The 24,519-nt window shown below is 33.0% G+C and overlaps 3 protein-coding genes across 10 annotated transcripts in view; all 3 read left to right on the top strand.

Annotated features, from left to right (window-relative positions):
- Window positions 1-2,773: 2,773 nt before the first annotated feature.
- KLRC2 (killer cell lectin like receptor C2) lies at window positions 2,774-15,047 on the top strand. Of its 7 annotated transcripts, none has more exons than XR_010343062.1 (9): window positions 2,786-2,880; window positions 4,546-4,775; window positions 5,147-5,245; window positions 5,767-5,811; window positions 6,354-6,505; window positions 8,095-8,195; window positions 9,327-9,421; window positions 11,915-13,001; window positions 14,960-15,047. XR_010343062.1 is itself a non-coding variant. In XM_012477046.2 (8 exons), coding segments are annotated over exons 2-8 (678 nt in total). In that variant the 5' UTR covers window positions 2,786-2,880; window positions 4,546-4,591; the 3' UTR covers window positions 11,917-14,219. The 7 variants fall into 7 exon arrangements, 4 of the variants coding, with proteins under 4 accessions (XP_012332470.2, XP_012332468.2, XP_012332467.2 ...); XR_010343061.1 differs by lacking the exon at window positions 14,960-15,047 and adding an exon at window positions 14,696-14,783; XR_010343063.1 differs by lacking the exons at window positions 9,327-9,421; window positions 14,960-15,047 and adding an exon at window positions 14,696-14,783 and having other exon boundaries at window positions 2,777-2,880.
- On the top strand, window positions 15,035-17,459 carry KLRC4 (killer cell lectin like receptor C4). The gene is given in 5 exon segments (XM_021671993.2): window positions 15,035-15,231; window positions 15,612-15,710; window positions 16,236-16,289; window positions 16,840-16,924; window positions 16,926-17,459. Coding segments are annotated over 5 exon segments (474 nt in total). The 5' UTR covers window positions 15,035-15,044; the 3' UTR covers window positions 16,975-17,459.
- KLRK1 (killer cell lectin like receptor K1) overlaps window positions 16,908-24,519 on the top strand; it is a 30,219-nt gene continuing 22,607 nt past the window's right edge. Inside the window, exon 1 of one of the 2 annotated variants that reach the window (XM_021671992.2) lies at window positions 16,908-16,988. The gene's annotated coding sequence lies outside the window, so the exon portion shown is untranslated. The remainder of the gene's footprint in view (window positions 16,989-24,519) is intronic. The other variant, XM_064377658.1, reaches the window with a different exon arrangement.

The following is a 24,519-nucleotide window of genomic DNA, read 5'->3' as shown; positions in this document are numbered from 1 at the left end:
CTTAGGCTAATGTGTGTGTCTGTGTCTTAGTTGTTTTAAAAAAGTTTAAAAGCGGCCGGGCGTGGTGGCTCAAGCCTGTAATCCCAGCACTTTGGGAGGCCAAGGCGGGTGGATCACAAGGTCAAGAGATCGAGACCATCCTGGTCAACATGGTGAAACCCCATCTCTACTAATACAGAAAATTAGCTGGGCATGGTGGCGCGTGCCTGTAATCCCAGCTACTCAGGAGGCTGAGGCAGGAGAATTGCCGCCTGAACCCAGGAGACGGAGGTTGCGGTGAGCCGAGATCGCGCCATTGCACTCCAGCCTGGGTAACAAGAGCGAAACTCCGTCTCAAAAAAAAAATAAATAAATAAAATAAAATAAAAAATAAAAAAGTTTAAAAGTATAAAAAATATGTAAATGAAAAATTTAAAAAAGCTTACAGAATAAGAACATAAAGAAAATAGTTCTTAAGGCTGTGCAATTTGTGTTTTAAAATAAATGGTATTTAAAAAGAGGCAGAAAGGTTTTAAAAAATAAAAACTTTAGAAACCAACAAAGTGGCAGTAAAGTTAATTTACTATCAGCAAAATAAAAAAGTGTTTCATAAATGCAGTGTACCGTAGTGTACCGTACTGAACCGTTGATAAAACCTACAGGAGTGTGCAGTAACATCCTAGGCCTTGACTTTCACTTGCTGCTTGCTGACTGACCCACCCAGGGAAACTTCCATTTCTGCAGACTTCATTCATAGTAAGTGCCCTTTAAAAGGATGCCATTTCTAACCTTTTATACCATATTTTTACTGTTTTTTTCTATTTAGATATGATTTGGTAAACAAAAATCATCATTCTGTTCACTGCTTATATGATTTACTACAGTAACATGTTGTGCAGGTTTGTATCCTTGGAGCAATAGGCTATCCCATATGACATGGGTGTGTAGTAGCTATACCATTTAGGTTAATGTAAATACACTCAGTGATGTTGACACAAGGATGAAACTACCTACAGATACATTTCTCACAAGTATCACTGTTCTTAAATGAAACAATCACAGTATATAACATTATTTAATGGAAAACTCCAAGTAGATGTTTGTAGCAGTAGTAGACATCAGTTCTTCAAACTTAAATAGAAAACATTAGTGAATAATACATTATGTGGCATCTTTAGTGAATAATTTTATTGTTTTAATTCTTAAATGTGACTAAGCAAAAACCTAGTTTATGAAAATGTAATAAATATGTAAATATAAATAAATTTACTTTTAATAGAAATAGATACAATGTAAACACAAGCATATATGCATATAACATTATTATTTTATGAAAATGTATTACAATATATTTTACAGAAAAGAAAAACATATATACCTAGCTAACATTAGCCATTCTGATGGAAGAGCAAATAATTCTGATTGCAAAGATGTAAATATGAATTTAAATTCCAACTGTTTAGATTTTAGAAAACTAAAGACTTGGGTTTTCTGAACTCAACCTATAAAAACTTACACAGGGATAGATATATTTTAGAATTATGCATAAACATTCCCCCTTTTCTTGATAGAAAGTAAATGATGAAAATATTTTATTTAATCTGACCAGATAATTTATAGTTTTTTTCCTGATGTTCATATTTACCTTTTTAAAAAAAAAAAATTTGTTTATTTATTTTTGAGACAAGGTCTGGCTCTGCTGCCCAGGCTGGAGTGCAGCAGCACTATCTCAGTTCACTGCAGCCTTCACCTCCAGGGCTCAAGCGATCCTCCCACCTCAGCCTCCAGAGCAGCTGGGACTACAAGAAAACACAAGAATCCTCGGCTAATTTTTGTATTTTTTTTGACGTGACGGGGTTTCATCCTGTGTCTCATACTGGCCTTGAACTCCTCAGCTCAAGTGATCCTGGAGTGCTGGGATTACTGACATGAGCTACCACACCCAGACACTCATATACCATTTAACTCGTGTTTTAAAAATCTGTTTTCTGCCCACCCCATTTTTAAGTAAGTGATGTTTTAAAAATTGTTTTACCTCCCTACATAGTTCAACTTAAGTTTTAATCATTTACAACAAATATTCCTATTAAAATGCAGACAGTAAGTCATGATTGGAGAAGGAATCAGTGAGCAATATAGTGAGTAGTTTGTATTATTTCAATCTCTGGCATGGTGATATAGTTCAGTATTGTTTAACATTTTATTCTTTCAAGAGACATTTGTTTTAATCAGAGGAATCTGGTTAACTTATATGAAGAAGAAAAATGAATGGGAATTTTAAGAACTAAGACAAAGAAATTAAGAAGATAAGTTTGAGAATTGATATCAGTTACAATTAAGTTGAAAATGTAGTATTTTCTCAGAAGAGTGACAAGTATATTAAATTCCTATTGATAAGATTATTTAAATTTTTTATTATGATAGCAGTGATATTATAGGGGTATATGACAAAGTATATAATGCCAAGTTTTAGGCACTTTGTCTAAACGTAGAAAGTAAACACCTAAGATACTTTTAAAAAGTTACAATATTTCAGTGTTTGTGACTGAGATGGAAATGATGAACTGCATGTGTTAAATCTCTGTTCTCTCTTCATCTTGTCGACTATAAAAATAATTTCTAAGGGGTACTTGAAAATGGACAAACTACATGACACACTAGCCATCCAAAGTCTCCTATATTCTGAGGTGTGTGATGAGATAAAATGATTCAAAATAGCCCTAGAGTGAGAATTTCCTGTTCAAATCTGAAGTGACACATTGGTGAGGAGTCTACTTTTTCCACCCTTGCCTCACGCTGAGCCTTCAAAGGGCAGTCAGTAAAATCACAGATATCTTTTGTGTCTTGAAGAGGTAACCTGACCTCTCCACTGAAGAGTGTGTGACTTTCTGATGACAGAAGGTATGTGTTGCTACTCTCCTGTTTTTCTACCAGCTCATCTCCTTTGGTAGAAGATTGTAAATACTGGATGAGATGCACCTGAAATAAAGTTTATATAGGCTAAAATCAAAGTAGAACTCTCTTTATGTGAATAATTCAGGGTTAACAATGAGCCAAAATATAAAATATGTTTGAGGATTTCTTAGAGTATTCACATTATTGCCTGTGGAGAATCACTCAAGTACGTGCATACATAATAATAGGTTTGCCAGTCAATGTAATTCAAAGTGAAACCCATAACCATCATGACAATGAACAATTATTTTGAATATAATAATCATTACTGGTTTAATTGTATATTACATTTGGGCCAAACTTTAAAAATAAATTTTTTAAATGGATACATCAAATTGTAAATGTCAAACATACGTTTTCAATCACATACCTAGATTTAACGAAAGCAGTTCTAATTTTTAATAAAAGCAAGAATGAAGTCATTTCCATAAAATACAAATCTGAACTTAATTATAAACAATTGGAAGACTTAAAACAATTGAACCAAACATTGCAAAAAAGATTTACCACACTGACATGAGATGCCTAACTAATGAGTTATTTTATACACTCTAATGCAAATCAGAAATAATAAAATGGCAAAATTGTGTTAAAAAATAATTAAAATATCTATTATGTATTCAACGCTAATATGTGCCATGTTGTGTGTTTAGTGTTTTACATATTCACTTTAAAAATTATTTTTCCCAATGTAGATTAGTAAACTAGGTTAGTAGACACTAAGCAATTTAGTAAGGTCACGCATTGTAACTTTCAAAGCTAGAGTTAATTATAGTTTCATTGACTACAGAGCTCATTGACTAGATTAGTAAATGACATTATCCGAACTGTTACAATGACTTATACAGCCAAAGCGACCCTCACTGATTTATACACCCATAGGAACTCTCTGAAAGTTTGGTTGGCAGTATTCTTCCATAGATGGCCCTCACTTTTATTTATCACTTGAAGTTTTCCTATTTTAGTCATTTAATCAAATATCAATTTCTTGTGTAAAAGCAGCAATTAAAAAATATATTTTGTTTTCAATTGTATTTAGTTTATGCATAGGGTAGTTTTACAAGATATAAGATGTATTTTTAAATTTTAATGATTTTTCTGATTTCCTAATTTAGAAAAAAAAATCGTTTGACAATACCTCAGGTTCTATTGATAAACGAGTGTAAGTCACTAACAATGTATTTTCATATAAGAAGTTACTCTATATGCTAACGGAACTATTTTATCTTATGGCACACAATTCTTAACCATCAGTGAATTTTAAAACTATCATAAAATCAGTGTATTTTTAAATACAGCATTTTAATTTGTAACATATGCATTCTATTTGTGTTAAATGTTTTTGAAGAATCTAACTTTAATACAAATATTTTTTTCATGAACTTAGTTCTCACAAATTTAATGTTTTTATTGTTCCCACTGGTCAAATACAGAATACCTCTAAAAAATTACCAATTATAACATGAGATTTTTGTTTAAAGCTTCAGGAAATTAGTAACATAATTTTACACGGGTTAACAGCAAAATAAACATTACTGCTCAGCCCCAACACATGCAGTTTGCCTATACCAGGGATCCTGTCAAAATATACACCATTTATATCTTCTTCAGTGCAGTTATCATAGAGCACAGTCCCTGACATCACACAGCTGCAGAGATGAATAAACAAAGAGAAACCTTCTCAGAAGTGAGTCTGGCCCAGGACCCAAAGAGGCAGCAAAGGAGACCTAAGGGTAATAAAAGCTCTGTTTCAGGAACCGAACAGGAAACACTCCAAGAAGAATTAAACCTTCAAAATGCTTCTCTGAATCATCAAGGGATTGATAAAATATACTGCAAAGGTAAAACATTAAATACGCCTGCAATATTATTGTTTTAGGATGTGCAGTTGAATACAGAAGGGTGGGGAAAAAATAGGGAATAATTTGCACTTGTGAGAATCAGAGTTCATAATTGGGATCTAATATTCTAATATGAAATAGGAAGACTAATTTTATTCAGGCATTGTTCAACTGTAATCTGTGATCAGCAACTCATGAAGCATTATATTTCCTGAAAATGAAATGGTATCTTCTGAGAGAAAGATTACTATAATAGATATAGATTTAGCAGGCAGAGTTTACCATTGTTTGCCTGTGCATGTGGGTTCTTTTGTACATAATCCTAATAAACTATCTCCCCTCTCTCTGTGCCTCTATTTATCTCCCTGCAGGTTTACTGCCACCTCCAGAGAGGCTCACTGCTGAGGTCCTGGGAATCATTTGCATTGTCCTGATGGCCACTGTGTTAAAAACAATAGTTCTTATTCCTTGTAAGCATATTTTTGAGAGATTAGAAGGGAACTGTTTACTTTAATGCTTGGAACTGCCTCAAAATATTTTATAATATTAAGGAACAGAACTTTCATTTTAATGTATATATTTGGACCCAAAAGTATTATAGTTATTCTGAACTTCTCACAACTACAAATAACAAAATAATTGTGGGGAATATTTTTTTTGCTTGTGTAATCTATATATGTATACACACCCAAAGATAGATATATTTTCTGATTTCATAATTCAAAGCCATGCAATAGGAGAAAAGTATTTAGAAAAATTAATTTTTGAAAGTGGACATGTCAAATACTACAGGAGATGGTGCAGTTTTGTGCTAAAGTGTTTAAAAATATTTCTTTCAAAGATCTATTACTTCATTTATTTTTATTAAAAAAGTTAATTTTATTTAAGATTGTCCCCATTTTAAATAACACACAAAGTGTCAAAGTAATAAACTAAACTCGTTATGGTTTATCTAGTTTTAATAAAAATCATTTTAATTTTTCTATTACAGTCCTGGAGCAGAACAATTCTTCCCCAAATACAAGAACCCAGAAAGGTATATTTTGATTTTCAACGTTCTGATATTAGTACAGTTTATATTTTGTGTCTGTTTTAAGGCATGTAAAATAACAATAGCATTACTGGAGAAAATAAGCCATTCAACTGAGCCACAAATATTTATAAACAAAGACTATAAGGAAGCATTTCCTTTCTTTCAAGTAGAAATATTCACTTAAAATCATTCTACCCTCTTTCTCCCAATTAACAGAAGTTTCCTACTGCTGTGAGATGATAAGAAATAAATAATTTTACTACCCTCAAAAAGTAGTTTTGTATCAGTGATGTTCAAGACATGTAGGGTGTATTTTTGTTTGTTGGTTTGCTTTATATGGGAACACAATTAGGGGATGAGAGGCTAACCCTTTTCTGTGAATGTGTGTATGGGTGACTCGGTTATTAAAATATATATATTTATAATCATGTAAGGATGCATAAATATGTTAAGCACATATATGTTAATTCCATTGCAAATATGTAAAATAATTTTCATTTTTATAAATTCATATTGTTCTGCATAGTAACATATATCTTTCATAGCACATCATTGTGACCATTGTCCAGAGGAGTGGCTTATGTATTCCAACAGTTGTTATTATATTGGTAAGGAAAAAAGAACATGGGAAGAGAGTTTGCTGGCCTGTGCTTCAAAGAACTCCAGTCTGCTTTCTATAGATAATGAAGAAGAAATGGTAAGATGTAAATGTTTTAAACACTTTATGAAAAGCTTATTTTGGTCAATAAGACATTTGCAGAAATTATTAATATGTGTGTACATATATTTAGCATATATATTATCAAGTTTATGTAATATTCAATTGAGTGACTTATTGTTTTTAATTTACATACTATGAATGTACTTTTATTTTCAGTTTTTGCTTTTCATGGAAAACCATGCTTCTATAAATGCTTTGAATCCACAATGAATTTTGCCATTTAATTTTATTGAGCATGATATAATCTGGTCATGCAGATTGATCACAAAGTGAATGAATTCATCCCATAGAAGTCAGATCATGAAAGAAAAGTTTCCAGCTCTAGCAGTTCCACCCTGTGTGTGCCCTCATCACTTATCCTGACTCCTCTCCAAAACACTGTCTTATTTTTAACGTTATAAATAATGTTTGTCTGTTCTTGAATTTATATAAAGGGAATAATACAGTGTGGATTTTCATGTCTGTCTTTTTTACTCCTATCTGATATTCTGATATTTGTGCAATCCTTCTATATTATTGCAGTTATTTGTAGTTTGCTACTGTTCACCGCTGTACTATGTGCAAAGAACACCAACAATCCATTCAATCTTGTATCTCTGGATGGGGAAGTGAGTCTCATGTCCTCAAGGGCAAAGAGGACCCCGCATGGTACACTCATAGTCATGGGGTCCCTTTGCTGATCCTCCTCACCCACACTCACCCTGGTGTCTCTTGGTAGGAGAACAAAGCACTTCCTCTGGTTCTGAATTGGTAGCAGGTCTCTTGATAGATCATGCTTGCCAATGGTACCAGCCTCACCTGGTGTTGTGGAGGGGACTCCCCTTCAACAAAAACAGGAGTGAGCTTTGCTGAGCCTCCTCCTATTGCCAGGTCGGGTGCTGGGAAACAGCAGACCTACGTCACCTTTTTCTGTCGGGCGAGGGACTTAACATGCTCGCTTGGACACTTTGTTCATCCCTGATGCTAGGGTCCCAGACAATTTTATCTTTCTCTTTTCACCTTTCAGAGTTCTCCATTGCTTTTGTCTTTCATTAATTCCAGAGTTTATAGTAGTTTTTAGTAGAGAGTAGCTAGTCTACACTACCTGGTCAGGACCACTGTTATTCCACCAAACTGAATCAGATAAAAGTGAGAGCTTATCTAGTTAAAGAATGGTGTGGTGCCCAGAAAACCCAATCTGTAGCTTCTATGTCATTTATTTCTGAATGACAACCCCTCAATTCCCTTCTAAATCTCCAACTCTGAGAAATATAGTACAAAAATAGATTGATTTAGTCACAGTATCGGGAGGAATGAATGCACAGTATCAGGAAACTTATTTAAACTCTTACTGTGTTTATTCTGCCAATTGGGGTAACTATTACTTGCAAGAATTAAAATGTCCTTATTAACATGAGAATAAGAATGAAAATACTAAGTATAAACGTTGAAGAGTACATTTAAATCAAAATTGCAAACATTTATGGAAGTTTTTCGCACTGCAAATAGTAGTTTTCAACTTTAATATAGTTATTATAATGCTTTCATAATTGTTATTTAAGTGAAAATTCTTTATTTTCTTTCAGAAAGTTCTGGCTGCCATTTCACCTCCCTCATGGATTGGTGTGTTTCGTAACAGGAGTCATCATCCATGGGTGTCAATAGACGGTTTGACTTTCAAACATACGTAAGTTGTTTTGTATGATGCCATATTAAAAAAAAACACGTATAAAGGATACATTCAGAAGAATAATATGAATAAATTTATGTGAAATTATAGACATGAAGAAAGATGTTGAAAGTTAATGAAATGATGATATAAATATTTTACAATAGACCATCGTAGTCCATAATGTCTACATGCTCATTACTCAACTAGTACCCTTCTTGGTTAGTATCAGATGCACAGGGGTATCCAATCTTTGGCTTCTGTGGGCCACATTGGAAGAAGAATTGTCTTGGGCCATACATATAATACACTAACACTAACGATAGCTGATGAGCTAAAACGAAACAAAACAAAATTGCAAAAATACCTCAGAATGTTTTAAGAAAGTTTATAAATTTATGCTGGGCTGCATTTCAAGCTGTCCTGGACCATGAGTTGGACAAACTTGAGATGAACGATCAGGTAATTGCAGTGCTTGTTTTTATTAAAAAGTCACCTTATTTTACTTAAGAATATCCTCAGGCTGGGCACAGTGGCTCTCGCCTGTAATCCCAGCACTTTGGGAAGCCAAAGTAGGGGGATCATGAGGTCAGGAGTTTGAGACCAGCCTGGCCAATATAATAAAACCCTGTTTCTACTAAAAATATAGAAATTAGCTGGGTGTGGTGGCATGTGCCTGTGGTCCCAGCTACTTGGGAGACTGCGGCAGGAGAATCACTTGAACCTGGGAGGAGGTGGTTGTAGTGAGCTGAGATCACACCACTGCACTCCCACTACAATAGTAGTGCTGTTGGCATATTGCTATACTTGTTTTTTTATTAGTAGTTATTGTTGTCAATCTCTTATTGTGCCTAATTTACAAATTAAACTTTATCATAGTATGAATGGGTAGAGAAAACATAATCTCTCTGTAGGTTCTGTACTGTATGTCATTTCATGCATGCCCTGGGGTTTGGAAATATATCCTCCATGGATAAAGGAGGACTACTGTATTGAGTGTTCAGAGTAATGACTTTTACTAATAGTATTTGAAAAATTTAATTACTCTTTCTCATAAAATTATTTTTTTACAGTACATGGAAAACACTCTTGTCTCATGGATTATTTGCATAAAATGTAACCGAATTAATGGATTTTTCTTCATTACAGGATTAAAGACTCATATAATGCTGATCGTAACTGTGCAGTGCTACATGTAGATGGACTTAAATCAGAGCCATGTGGATCTTCAATAATATATCATTGTAAGCATAAGCTTTAGAATGAAAACATTTGAGTTTGCAGTCTGACAGTCAAATTTTATATTTGTTAAAATTGAAATAATATGATTGCATAAGTCTTAAAATGCATCATGTTATTTGCTGTAATAAGAAAATTCTAAATCAGTTATTGAAATACAATACACACAGTTACAAAAGTACAGATCTCCTAGCATTTGTGTCGGGCTTATTTTGCTCAACATGATGTTTGTGGCATTCAGCCTTCCTAAAAGTTGCATATTATGTGAGTCAGTTTATATGAAGTAGCAAAAACAGGCAAACTCATGGAGACGGAAAGTAGAATAGTGATTGCCAATGCCTAAGGAAGGAAGGTTGAAATAGGAGATGGCCACTAATTGCTAGAATGTTTCTTTGTGTCAGTGATGAAAACTTTCTAAATTTCAGTAGTGGTGATGGTTGGAACTCTGAATATACTAAAAATCACTGATTTTTAATCATTTTAAGTGGATGAAATTTATGCTATGTGCATGATACCTCAATAAAGCTGTCAAAAAAAAAAAAAAAAAAACCTCTCATGGGGTTGTTTGTGACTGCATTTAATCTCGAAAGTAATTTTTAAAGATTAGCTTCTTGACTTTTCCAGTCAAGATCTTATGGTTTCCTTCAATGCACTGTGTTCAATGTACTAGGTTCTCTTTAATTTCTCTCTATCATATTATGCGTTTTGGGGATTTAATCATACAGAAATGCAGATGTTTTACATTCTTGCTTTTGTAAATGGCATCCTGATTTTAATATTCCTTTTAGTAATTTTTGTTGTTGTAAATAGAAATACAATTGATGTCTGCATTTTGATGTTTTATCTGGTTATTTCACTTATTTTACATATTTAAATCTATCATTTCAAATATAACTTTTTCTGGATTTTCTATATAAACATCAATTTTATCTGCAAATAATCACACTTTTATTTTTTCTAACCATGTGCAATAACTTATTTTTTCTTCATTTGTTTTCACCAGGTAGGGCTTTATATCCATAGTTGAATAGAAGGTACAGTCAAATTCTGTGTGCATCATATGTACCATTTTTTTGTTTTGGCAAAAATAATTTCAAAATATTATTCATATTTATAAAGTTTTTTTATCATGTCTTTCTTATATCGAAGCAGCTTTGTTAATATTCCTTTTTTTCTAATGGATTTTATCAATTGTAACATTTTTATTATTTTTCATTAGTTGGAATGATATATGTTTTCTTTATATAACATTTTATAAAATAAACTAGTTTTATTTTTGTCAAATATTAAACTAGTCTTTGTTTCTGAAACAAATCCATGCTGATTATTGTGTAAGGCCCCTTACAAAATATCAGTGCATATATTATATATAGGGTAAGATTTGTTTCTTTATCCATGTTCACAAGGATATTTGACCATGTTTTTATTTATAGCTATGTACTTGAAAAGTTTTGGGATCAAGGCTATCTTGAGAAGATTTTCTCTTTTTCTATAATCTGGAAGCATCTGTTAAGACTACTGCTTTATTTTTAGATGTTATTCACTAGTGATGTCATCTGAGTGTGTAGGCTATTTTTGTAGGAATGTTTGTCTAAACTGAATTTCTTCTCAGATTTCTATTTGAGGTACTATATTTTGGTAATGAGCATTTCCTAGGAATTTTCTATTTCATATGAACATTAAAATGCAGTGATAATATAGCTTTATTGACAGTTAATAATAACTGTAAAGACCATAATGGTATTGTCATGTTTAAACTAGAAATAAAATATTTGTGCCTTTTCAAAATCTTCCTTCAGTAGTCTTTTGTGACCATTCATCTTGATAATTTCTTTGGCCCATATGTTATTTAGACATATATTACTGAATTTAAAACCGTATAGGGTTCTCATTTTTGTTTATTGACTTCTATTGTAGGCAAAATATAGTTAGAACATTTTCTACAAAGTTGGAAATGTTCTTCATCTCTCTATAAACGTGGCTCATTTGGTGAAGAATTGGTTTTAAATGTTATTTACTTTTTAATAATTAATGTTAAATTTAAATAGCTACATTTCAACTGTCTCCTGGCCAAGCTTGGCTAGTTGAAATTGAGTATATATGTGAGTGTGTGTGTGTGAATGTGTGCATATAAGTGATTGTTACTTGCCTAGTTTAAATCTTTCTATAGGCTCACTGTCCTGTCTTGTATTAAGCATCAAGAGTCTTTAAAATCTCATTTATGATTTTTTACTTGTTCACTTTATTCAATTATGTGTTGAACTTGTATTATTAGATATATGCAATGATAAAAAATATATTACTAATGGTTTGGAAAGTTAATTTTCCATTATGAAGCATATTTCCCCAATTTCAGTAAATTTCATCTCGGCTCACTGCAGCCTTGACCTCACCTCCAATGCTCAAGCAATCCTCCCACTTCAGCCTCCAGAGTAGCTGGGACTGCAGGCAGATACCATCATGCCAGTTAATTTTTGTATTTTTTTTTTTTTTTGCAGAGACGGGGTTTTATCATGTTGACCAGGCTGGTCTTGAACTCCTGAGCTCAAGTGATCTACCTGTCTTGGCCTCCCAAGTTGCTGGGATTACTGGCACGAGCTACTGTGCTCAAGTGCTCATGTAGCATTTAATTTGTGTTTTAAAAATCTACTTTTTCTGCCTCCCTATTTTTAGTGATGTTGTAAAAATTACTTTTTCATCTCTATATAATTTGACTTGAGCATTAGTCATTTACAACAAATATTCCTCTTAAAATGCAGACGGTTATGATTGGAGAATGAAATCGGTGAACAATATAATGAGTGGTTTTTAAATATTTCTATCTCTGGCATGGTGATATAGCACAATATTGTTTAATATTTTATTCTTCCCAGAGACATATATTTCAATGAGAGAAATCTGATTAATTTATTTTAAGAAACTGAATGAGGGAATTTTAAGAACTAAGGTAGAGAAATCAAGAAGGTAAGTTGGGAATTTAAGTTTGAAAATTGATGTCAATTATAATAAAGTTAAAAATGTATTTTCTCAGAATAATTAGTGACAAATACATTAAATTCCTATTGGTAAGATTATTATTTTTTAAATTTGTCATCATATTAGCAGTGATATTATAGGGGTAGATGATAAAGAAGTATGTAATCCCGAGTTTTAGCCACCCTGTGTAAATGTAGAAGTTAAACATCTAAGAGACTCTTAAAAAGGCATAAGATCTTAGTGTGTGTTTGTGATTGAGATGGAAACAGTTAACTGCGTGGGGAGTAGTCTCTGTTCTCCCCAAATCTTGTTTCCAAAAAAAATAATTTCTAAAAGTCACTTGAAAATGGACAAACTAATGACATTCTAACAGCTCAGTCTCCTATATTCTGAGGTGTGTGATGAGATAAACTGATTCAAAATAGTCCTAGTATGAAAATTTCCTGTTCAAATCCAAAGTGATACATTGATAAGGAATCTGCTTTTTACTTTCTTGCTTCACTCTGAGCCTTCACAGGGCAGTCTGTGATGATCACAGTTAACTTTTGTGTCTTTAAGAGGTAACCTGACCTCTCCACTAAAGGATGTGTGACCTTCTGATGACAGAAGGTATGTGTTGCTACTCTCCTGTTTCTCTACTAGCTCATCTCCTTTACCAGACAATTATAAATATTAAATATGATGCAACAAGGTAAAGTTAATACAGAATAAAATCGAAGTAGGACGATCTTTACATGAATAACTCAGGGTGAAAACCCAAAATATAATATATGTTTAAGGATTTCTTAAAGTATTTACATCATTGCCTGTACAGAATTAGTCAAGTACATGCATACATAATAATAGATTTGTTAATCAATATAATTTAGAGTAAAACCTGTAAATAGTGTGACAATGAAGAACTAATTTGAAATTTTATAATCATTATAGATGTAATAATACTTTATATTTAGCCCAGACTTTAACAATCGATTTTTAATGGATACACAAAATTGTGAATGTCAAACATAATTTCTCATACACATACTTAAATTAATTTAAAGCAGATTTTATTTTTAAGAAAGCAAGGATAGTTTCCATAAGATGCAAATCTAAACTTAATTATAAATAATAGGATGACTTAAAAAAATTGAGCCAAACATTGCAAAAAAGATGTACTACACTGACATGAGACCCCTACCTAATTATTTTACACACTCAATATGAATTAGAAATAATAAAATGTCAATTGTGTTAAAAATAATTAAAATATCTAATATGTATTGAGAGCTAATGTGTGCCAGGTTGTACGTTAAGTGTTTTATATACATTATACTTTATAAATTATTTTTCCTCAATCTAGATTAGTAAACTGGGGTAGTAGACACTAAGTAACTTTGTAAAGGTCATGCATTACGAGTTTCAAAGCTATCATTAATGTTAGGTCTCACTGACTACAGAGCTCATTGACAGATTATTAGATTACATTTTCTGATTTATTACAATTATTTACACAACCAAAGTGACCTTCCTTGCCTTTTAAAACTATCGCAGGATCTTTCTGAAAGTTTGAACCTGAAGTGTTCTTTCATAGATGGTCCAAACTTATGTTTATCATTTTCAGTATTCCTATTTTAGTCATAAAATCAGTTACCAGCCGGGCGCGGTGGCTCAAGCCTGTAATCCCAGCACTTTGGGAGGCCGAGGCGGGTGGATCACGAGGTCAAGAGATCGAGACCGTCCTGGTCAACATGGTGAAACCCCGTCTCTACTAATACAAAAAATTAGCTGGGCATGGTGGCGCATGCCTGTAATCCCAGCTACTCAGGAGGCTGAGGCAGGAGAATTGCCTGAACCCAGGAGGCGGAGGTTGCGGTGAGCCGAGATCGCACCATTGCACTCCAGCCTGGGTAACGAGAGCGAAACTCCGCCTAAAAAAAAAAAAAAAAAAAAAAAAAAAAAAAAAAAAAAAATCAGTTACCAATCACTTCTGTAAAATAAGCAATTAAATTTTTTTCAGTAGTATTCAGTTTATGTATAAGTTAATGTAATGTTTTCAAGGTATAAAATATTTCTTTAAAATTTTAACAATTTTTCTGATTTCCTCAATCATTCAGAATAAAAAATATTTGCCAACACCTCATGCCTATTTAGTAAATGAATGTAAGTTACTAACGTAACATATTTTAGTATTAAAAGTTACTCTGTATGCTAACAAACTATTCCTCCATCTTTAGCAGTCAATCCTTACATTAATAAATTAAAAAATTGTCATACAATTAGTGTACTTTATTTTCAATACAGTATTTTGTTTTTTTACACAGGTATTCTATTGGTGATAAAATATTTCTGTAGAATCTGACTTTAGTGAAGATATTTATATTCATTTACTTCTTACTTTCTCAAATGCAGTTTTTCATTGTTTCCATTAATATTATGTCAAATATAGAATACCTCTTAAAATGACCTATTATATCATGAGATTTCTGTTTAAAATTTTAAGAAATTGGTGCCAGACTTTTACATTGGTCATCAGCAAAATTAACATTATTACTCAGCCCCCAACACACACAATTTGCCTATACCAGGGATCCTGTCAAAATATACATCATTTATAGCATCTTAAGTGCAGTAATCATAGAGCACAGTCCCTGACATCACACGGCTGCAGAGATGAATAACCAAAGAGGAACCTACTCAGAAGTGAGCCTGGCCCAGGACCCAAAGAAGCAGCAAAGGAAACCTAACGGCAATAAAAGCTCCATTTCGGGATTGGAACAGGAAAGAATTTCAGTAGAATGAAACCTCCAAAATGCTTTTCCGGATTGTCAAGGAAATGACAAGAAGTATCACTGCAAAGGTAAAACAGTAAATAGATCTTCAATATTATTGTTTTAGGATGTGCAGTTGAATGAAGAAGTCTGGGAAAAAAATAGGGAATAATTTGCACTTGTGAGAATCAGACGTCAAAGTCCTGATCTAATATTCTAATATGAAGTCTGAGGCCTAATTTTATTCAGGTATTGTTCAATTGTGATCTGTGATCAGCAACTCATGGAGCATTATATTTACTGAAAATGAAATGGTATATTCTGAGAGAAAGATTACTATAGTAGATATAGATTTGGAAGGCAGAGTTTATCATTATGTTTCCCTGTGCATGTGGGTTCTCTTGCATGAAAACCTTCTCATCAACTCTCTAGCTCCCCTCTCTCAGTGCCTCTATTTCTCTCCATGCAGGTTTACTGCCACCTCCAGAGAAACTCACTGCTGAGGTCCTGGGAATCATTTGCATTGTCCTGATGGCCACTGTGCTAAAAACAATAGTTCTTATTCCTTGTAAGCATATTTTTGAAAGACTATAGGGGAACTTTTCCCTGTAATGATTGGAAGTGCCTTGAAACATTCCACAGTAATAAGCAATAGAACTCTGTTTTTAATTTATACATCTGAACCCCAAGATAATATGGTTCTCTGAACTTTTCAAAATTATAAATGACAGAATAATTGTAGAAAACATTTATTTTGTGTGTGTATAAAATATATATGTATATATGATACACACAGAGATGTATTCTGATTTAATGATTCAAAGACATGTTTTAAATGAAAAAATATTTAGAAAAACAAATGAATTTTTGGAAGCGGTTAAATCAAATACTGCAAGAGATGGTGACGTTTTATGCTAATGGCTTTAAAAGTATTTGTTTTAAAGATCTCATTACTTTGTTTATTTTTATAGAGGAGTCAATTTGATTTCAGATTGTCTCCATTTTAAATAACACAAAATTTCAAAGTAAGCAACTAAAACTATTATGGTTTATCTAGGTATTAATTTTATTGGAATTACTTTAATTTTTCTAGGTATTGGAGAACTGGAGCAGAACAGTTTTTCACTGAATACAGGAACTCAGAAAGGTACATTATGATTGCCAATGTTCTGATGTTAGTACAATTTATATTTTGTCTCTATCTTATGACATGCAAAATGATAATAGAAATTTGGGGGAAAATAAACTATAACATTGAGCCATAAATGTTTATAAAATAAAGAGTATATGAGGGCATTTCGTTTTCTCCAATAATAAGTAGAAATACTCAGTTAAAATCATTAAACACTCTTGTTGCTAATTAACTGAAATTTCCTACTACCACAAGATAATAAGAGACAAATAATTTTACTATACTGAAAAAGCAGTTTTGTTCAGTGATGTTTAAGACATGTGTAGGGTGAATTTTTGTTTGCTGGTTTGTTTTATACGGGAACACAATTAGGGGATGAGAGGTGGACTTTTTATTGTGCATTTGTGTAAGAGTGACTGGGTATTTAAAAATACATATTTAACAGCCTGTCAGGATGTATAGATATGTTATGTACCTATATGTTTATAGCTTTGCAAATATGTAAAATAATTTTCATTTGTAAGCATTCATATTGTTCTGCATAGTAATTCATATCTTTATTCAGCATATCATTATGGCCATTGTCCTGAGGAGTGGATTACATATACCAACAGTTGTTATTATATTGGTAAGGAAGAAAGAACTTGGGAAGAGAGTTTGCTGGCCTGTGCTTTGAAGAATTCTGATTTGCTTTCTATAGATAATGAAGAAATGGTAAGATGTAAATGTTTCAACACGTATTAAAAGCTTATTTCAGTCAATATCATATTTGTAGAAATCATCCATATGTTTATACATCTATTTACCTCATAGATTTTTAAGTCTGTATAATGTTCAATTGACTTCATAATATTTTCTATTCATATACTCTTAGTGCACATTTGATTATTTCCAGTTTTGCTTTTCATGGCAATCCATGCTCCTATAAATGTTTTTATCCCAAAATAAATATAAAGAAGACTAAGCCTGTCATGGTCATGCATATTGATCACAAAGTGAATGGACTCATGATACAAGGCAGGTCATGAAATAGAAGTTTCCAGCCCCAGCAGTCCTGCCCCCGTGTATGCCTTCCTCACTTTTCCTGCCTCCTCTCCAAACCACTGTATTGACTTTTAATGTGATAAATAAGTTTTGCTTATTTATCATTTGTTTTTGAATTTATATCAAGTGAATCATACAGTGTGTATTTTCACCTGTGTCTTCTTTTACTCCTGTATGATATTTGTGCAATAATGCAGTTAGCTGTTGTTTGTTACTGTTCATTACTGCATGATGTACATAGAACATTTACAATCCATTCAGGCCTGTGTCTCTGGTTGGGGGAGTGAGTCTTATGTCCTCAGGGACAAACGGGAACCTGGATGGTGCACATGTAGTCATGGGGTTCCTTTGCTGACCCCTCTCACCCACGCCTTCCCTGGTGTCTTTTGGTGTGGGAGGAGAAGCCCTTCCTCTGACTCCTAATTGGTAGCAGGTCTCCTGGTAAATCATCCTTGCCAGTGGCACCAACCTTGCCTACTGTTGCTGGCAGGACTCCCTTTCAATACAGAGCAACAGTAGGCTTAGCTGAGCCACCTCCTGTTGCCAGATTGGGTTCTGAGAAACAGAGGCCTAGATCACTTTCTTCTGCTGGATGGGGGACTGAAGATGCCTGGATACTCTGTTGATCCCTGATATATGAAATATCAATAAAAGGCAATCCCATAGAAATAGAAAATGGAATAGTGGTTGCCAATGCCTAAGGGAAGGTTGAAATAGAAAGTGACTGTTAATTGTTAACAGCTTCTTTTGGGGATGATGGAAATTTTCTAAATTTCAGTAGTGACAGTCATAACTGAATATACTAAAAATAACTGACTTGCGGTAGGGCTGTTCTAAAAACAAAAAATAAAAATAAATAAAAATTAAAAAATAACTGACATGCACATTAAATGGATGACATTTATGCTGTATGCATGACACCTTAATAAAGCTATTTTGTAAAAAACTGGATTTATATTTGGGACTGAATGTGATATCTAAAGTAGTGTTTAAATATAAGATTTCTTTATAACATTGACTTCTCTAATCAATATCATGCTGTGCCCTTCAATACATTCTTTTCAACAAATTAGTACTTTTACCCCTTCTTAGACAATGAAAAGATCAAACTCTCTTTCCTATGGTTTAAATATTTGTATCTTCTCAAAATTTATATTGATACATCTCTATTTTGTTGTTTTAAGAGGTAGGGCCTTTGGGGAAATAATTAAGTCAGCAGGGCTTTGCCCTCATGGGTTGATTAGCGCTTCACAAAAAGGCTGTTAGGAGCTAGCATTCACTCCATTTTCCCTTCTACCACATGAGGATGTAGCAATACAGTGCCACCTTGGAAACAGAAAGCGGCCCTCATCAGACACCAAATCTGCAAAATGTAATGAATATGTAAATCTAAATAAATTTATTTCTAATAAAAACACACAACATGCATATAAGCATATATCATATCAGATTATTTAGAATTATAATTATAAAAATAAAATAAAATACAATTAATAAAAATGCACATATAGCTAGCAAAAAAAATTGGAATTTCAGATTCAAGGTTTTGCAAATGGCATCCTTATTTTTAAAATTTCTTTAGTAAATCTTGCTATAAATAGAAATACAATTGAAATTTGCAAGCTGATTCTTATATCCAGTTACTTCACTGAATTTTTTTTCTATTAAATGTATCATTTTAGGTGTAATTTATTGGGTTTTCTATATAAACAGGTATTGTGTCTATAAATAATCACACTTTTATTTTTTCTTTTTAATTGCCACATTTTCTCTTTATTTCTTTTCTTTTTGATAACTGAAAAAATTATGGATATGTAATAGTGTATGTATTTACAAGTATACGTGATATACTGATACAAGCATGCAATGTGTAATGATCAAATCAAGTAATTTGGATAAGCATCACTTCAAAAATTTATCATTTGATCAATTTTATTAGTTCCCACATATGAGTGAGAACAAGTGATATTTACCTTTTTGTGCCTGGCTCATTTCACTTAACATGATGTCCTCCAGTTCCAACCATGTTGTTGCAAATGACAAGGACTTTATGTTTTTATGACTGGATAATATTCCATTATTATTCCACATATATGTAATCTATCTGAACCACATTTTCTTAAGTGGGTAGTACTGCAATAAACATGGCAGTGCAGATTTAACTTTGATATCCCGATTTCATTTCTTTTAAATATATATCCAGAAGTAGGATTGCTGATCACATGGAAGTTCTATTTTTCGTGTTTTGAGGAATCTCCATATTGTTTTCCATAATGACTGTGCTAATTTACTTTCCCACCAAAAGTGTACAAGGGTTCCCTTTTCTTCACATCCTCATCAGCATCCATTATTGTCTTTTTTATAGTAGCCATTTTAACTGGAGTGAGATGATATTTCATTGCAGTTTTGATTTGCATTTCTCTGATGATTAGGGATGTTGTGCATTTTTCCATATACCTATCGACCATTTGTATATCTTCCTTTGAAAAATGTGTATTCAGATCTTTTGCCCATTTTTTAATCTAATTATTTGGTTTCTTGCTACTAAGTTGTTTGAGTTCATTATATATTCTGGTTATTAATCCCTTGTCAGTAGAATAGCATAAAAATATTTTCTCTCATTCTGTAGGTTCTCTTTTCACTCTGCTGATTGTTTCCTTTGCTGTACCAAAGCATTTTAACTTGATGTAATCCTATTTGTCCGTTTTTGATTCTGTTGCCTGTGCTTTTGAGGTCTCACTCAAGAATTTTCTGCCCAGACCTATATCTAAAACATTTCTCCTATGTTTTTTCTAATAGTTTTATAGTTTCAGATCTTACATGTAAGTCTTTAATCCATTTTAGTTTGGTTTTGTATATGGTGAGAGATAGGAGTCTAATTTCATTCTTTTGCATATCAATATGCAGTTTTCCCAGCATTATTTTTTGAAGACACTGTCTTTTTTTCCAGTGTATGTTTCTGGCACCTTTGTCAAAAGTGAGTTGTCTGTAAACACACAGGTTTATTTCTGGGTAAGTTGGTCTATATGTCTGTTTTAATGCCAGCACCATGTGGTTTTGGTTGCTATAGCTTTGCAGTATATTCAGGTAATGTGATGCCTCCAGCTTTGATATTAAGCTCAGAATTGCTTTGGCTATGCTGGATGTGTTGTGGTTTCATATAAATTTCAGAGTTGGTTTCACTATTTCTGTAAAGAATGTCACTGGCATTTTGATACAGATTGCACTGAATCTGGACTAGCTAAGGTTTTAGCTTGAATGTTGATTAGAAGTCACAGAAAGGTTATATGTATATCATATGTATCATTTCCTATTTTAGGTAAAAAGTTTGCAACATTTCATCCATATTTATAAAGTTTGTTCACTTTTATTATATCCTTCTCACATTGAAGCAGTTTTATCATATTTTTTCTAATAGATTTTATTATCTATTGTAATATTTTTATTATTTTTTGCATCAATTGGAATGATACATGTTTTCTCTGCATAACGTTTATAAAGTAAACTATTTCACTTCTCTCAAATGTTAAACCAGTCTGAAATAAAACCATACTGGTCATTCTGCATTGCCTGTTCAAATTTATTAATGCATAGGATATTCAACTGTGTTTTTATTTTTACCTATGTACATGAGAAGCTTTGCTCTTAAGGATATATTGAGAAGCATTCCTCTTTTCTATAACCTAGAAGACTTTGTGTAAGGGTACTGTTTTATTTTAAAATGTAATTATTCACTAGTGATGCCACCTGAGTTTGTAGAATATTTTTGTAGAAAAGTTTATGTAGGAAAGTCAATTTCTTTAGCACATATAGAGGTGACTCAGATTTCTGTGTGTTGTATTGCATTTTGATAATTTGTATTTTCATGAATTTTCTATCTCATATGGATATAAAAGTATTCATAATGGTTTCATTATCTGTTTAATACCTGTAAAAACCATAATGGTTTTCCCTTATTTAATCTAGAAAAATATTTGTGCCTTCTCAAATTATTTAATAGTCTTTTATCAATTTTATTAAGTCCTTTCAGTGAAAATACCTTCAGCCTCATTGACCCTCTCTACTGTAATTTTGCTCTTTGTCATGGTTTTTTACTATTTATTGTTTTCTTTACTTCTGTTTAATTTCAGTTAATTTCATCTTTCTGTTTTTATTTTTTGATACATGGTCAGACCATTTCTTATCTGCAATTTTTGTTGCAACATATGCATTTAAGGCATATATTTGATCCCTAATTCAGAATACTCATATTTTTAAGTTTACATGAAGATCTCTCAAAGCTACACTATATTTGCATTAGCCTATGCATTTTAATATAAAATTTAGAAGTTTGTTATCAATACACTGGCACTAGCCAAAGTTGGCCAGTGGACACTTAAAATGTTTTTGTTTCAAATTCTTATTTTTCACTGTCATTTTTTAGCCCCACACACTAGGGATTGTCCTTGTGAATTGCATAGCTTGGTTGTCAGCCAATATATTATTTTAAAAGGTTTGTTGAAACACCTTAAGTTAGTAGAGGTTCGACTCTGTGTTAGTGGGGTGTGTGTGTGTGTGTGTGTTAGAGGAAGTGTTCATAACTTTACAATCAGTTCTCAAGTCCCTTTGGGCTTTTACTTTTTACTGGAATCACCCTGATCTCCTCTACACACATGCATATTTTTTTCAGTAATCAAGAACAAAATCCCATTATTTATGACAATATGGATGAACCTGCTGGGCATCATGTTAAGAAAAAAAAGGCAGATTCAGAAGATAAATACCACATAATCTCACTCATATGTAGAATTAAAGCAAAAAAGAGCTGATATTATAGAAGCAGATTGATCACCAGAAAAACACCATAACAGTGATCAACAGAGACTGGAGGAGAGAAAAAGACGGGGACAGGGCAAGAGCTTGGTCAATGGGTATAAAGTTATAGTTAGGAAAAAGGAGTAAGTTCTTCTGTTCTATTGCACAGTAGGATGATAATGGTTAACAGTAAGATATTGCACATTACAAAATAGCTGAAACAGAAGATTTTGAATGTTCTCCACAAAGAAATGATAAATACATGAAGTGGATGGATACACTAAATAACCTGATTTGATTTTTCAATACAATATATGTATGTATTGAACATTAAATTGTACCCCATAAATATGTACAATTACAATGTGTCAAAACATTTTCAAAGAATATGTAGACATCCAATATTACGAATTCTATTGCATTCTCATTTTAGAGCTCTGTCACCCAGGCTCTTGTTACTATACTTATGGCTGGCACTGTTCTTGCCCCAAAGGAGACTGCATCTCAGACTTTTTTTTTTTTTTTTTTGAGACGGAGTTTCGCTCTTGTTACCCAGTCTGGAGTGCAATGGCGCGATCTCGGCTCACCGCAACCTCCGCCTCCTGGGTTCAAGCAATTCTCCTGCCTCAGCCTCCCGAGTAGCTGGGATTACAGGCACACGCCACCATGCCCAGCTAATTTTTTGTATTTTAGTAGAGACGGGGTTTCACCATGTTGACCAGGATGGTCTCGATCTCTTGACCTCGTGATCCACCCGCCTCGGCCTCCCAAAGTGCTGGGATTACAGGCTTGAGCCACCGTGCCCGGCCTCAGACTTTTTTTTTTTTAAAAAAAGGGATTTTTCTCATTCGTTTCCTACAAAATTCAGCACTTTGAATTGAAAAGCAGTGGTCTATTACCCTATGACCCCAACCTACTGGCAGCTAATTAAGTCTGTCTTTGTAGCAAAAAGACTGTTGATTTTCCCTGCCTTCCCCAAGCTGTAAAACTGCAGTTGTTTCTCATGATGTGGGGGTGTGGTGGGTGGGCAGGGAGGCATGGGAGTAGCACTAGGTAAACTTACTACAAATTTGCTGCATTCTTTCTTGAATCCCTAGCAGTTTTTCCAGGAAAAAAAAAATATTTCCCAAATGATTATTAGCCTTTGATCAATTTCCAGAGGCTTGGTATTGTTTTGTTAATTTGTCCTCCTCATTCAGTTGTGGCAATACATTTTTATGTGTTTAGTGTGTAACACTCATTATCTTAGTGAATTGAGACTGAAAAGTAACAAGAATTAGCTTTGCTATTACAAAATTTAAATTAGTATAATAGCTTTGATTTTGCATCTCACAAAATTTGTTTTCTCATACAAATTCTCCAACTCTGTCATTAATTTTTTTGTGGATTGCAGTCTCCCACAAAACAATAATCATTTGCAAGTGTGGCCAAATGGCTCAGTTTTCTATTGCAAACACTAATCTTTTTGAAAATTTCTATATTTTATACCTAGAAGGAATAATGTTAGAAAGAAAAGAGCAATATGTGAACAATTCTATAAATACTTGTTTCCATAGACAAATTATGTAGAAAATATTCAGATTTACATATATAAATATTAATCTAAATAACTTGTCTATTCTTAAAAATACTGTTTTTTAAAAAATTACCAATATTAGCAATACATTATTTTGTGTATTTCAGGTTTCCAATATCTTCAGAGAGGAACAAGAACTGTGTACATTTGAATTTTTACAGAGACAAACTTCTTTTGAATTTTGTTTGGAAATTAAAATATGCTTATAAACACCAGCTTATGAACACTTGTGTATTATAGCTTACATAGGTTTGATATAATGTAACTTCCACCATCAGTAAAGAACATACTTCTAGTTTCTTCAAAAGTCATACAATTATGTTCTCAGAATTATTTTTACATCTTTACATTATTTTAAAAATTCATATCCAGATACATATTCTTTCTTTTTTTGAGACAGAGGCTTGCTCTGTCACCCCAGCTGGAGTGCAGTGGCAAAATCTTGGCTTACTGCAACCTCAGCCTCCCAGGTTCAAGCAATTCTTCGGCGTCCACCTTCTGAGTAGCTGGGACTACAGGCACGCGCCACTACGCCTGGCTAATTTTTCATAGAGTTGGAGTTTCGCCATGTTGGCTAGGCTGGTCTCAAACTCCTGACCACAAGCAATCTGTCCACTTCGGCCTCCCAAAGTGCTGGGATTACAGGCGTGAGCGACCGCGCCCGGCTATATTATTTCTTAAACATCTGTTATTCATTAAAATACATAGTGTATAAATTATAAATCATAATATTATCAAGAACTATTATTTCTAAGTCCTGAATAAAATGAATATTTCCACTCATATATTCAGATGAATTAATTTTTTCTAGTCTTTGAAGGTGTTTAAAAT

Source organism: Aotus nancymaae, unplaced genomic scaffold (assembly GCF_030222135.1).
Source record: "Aotus nancymaae isolate 86718 unplaced genomic scaffold, 86718_ANA_hifiasm-v0.15.2.pri h1tg000016l, whole genome shotgun sequence".
Taxonomy (NCBI): Eukaryota; Metazoa; Chordata; class Mammalia; order Primates; family Aotidae; genus Aotus; species Aotus nancymaae.
Note: the sequence above shows the minus strand (reverse complement) of the source record. Positions and strands in the feature narration are given on the sequence as shown.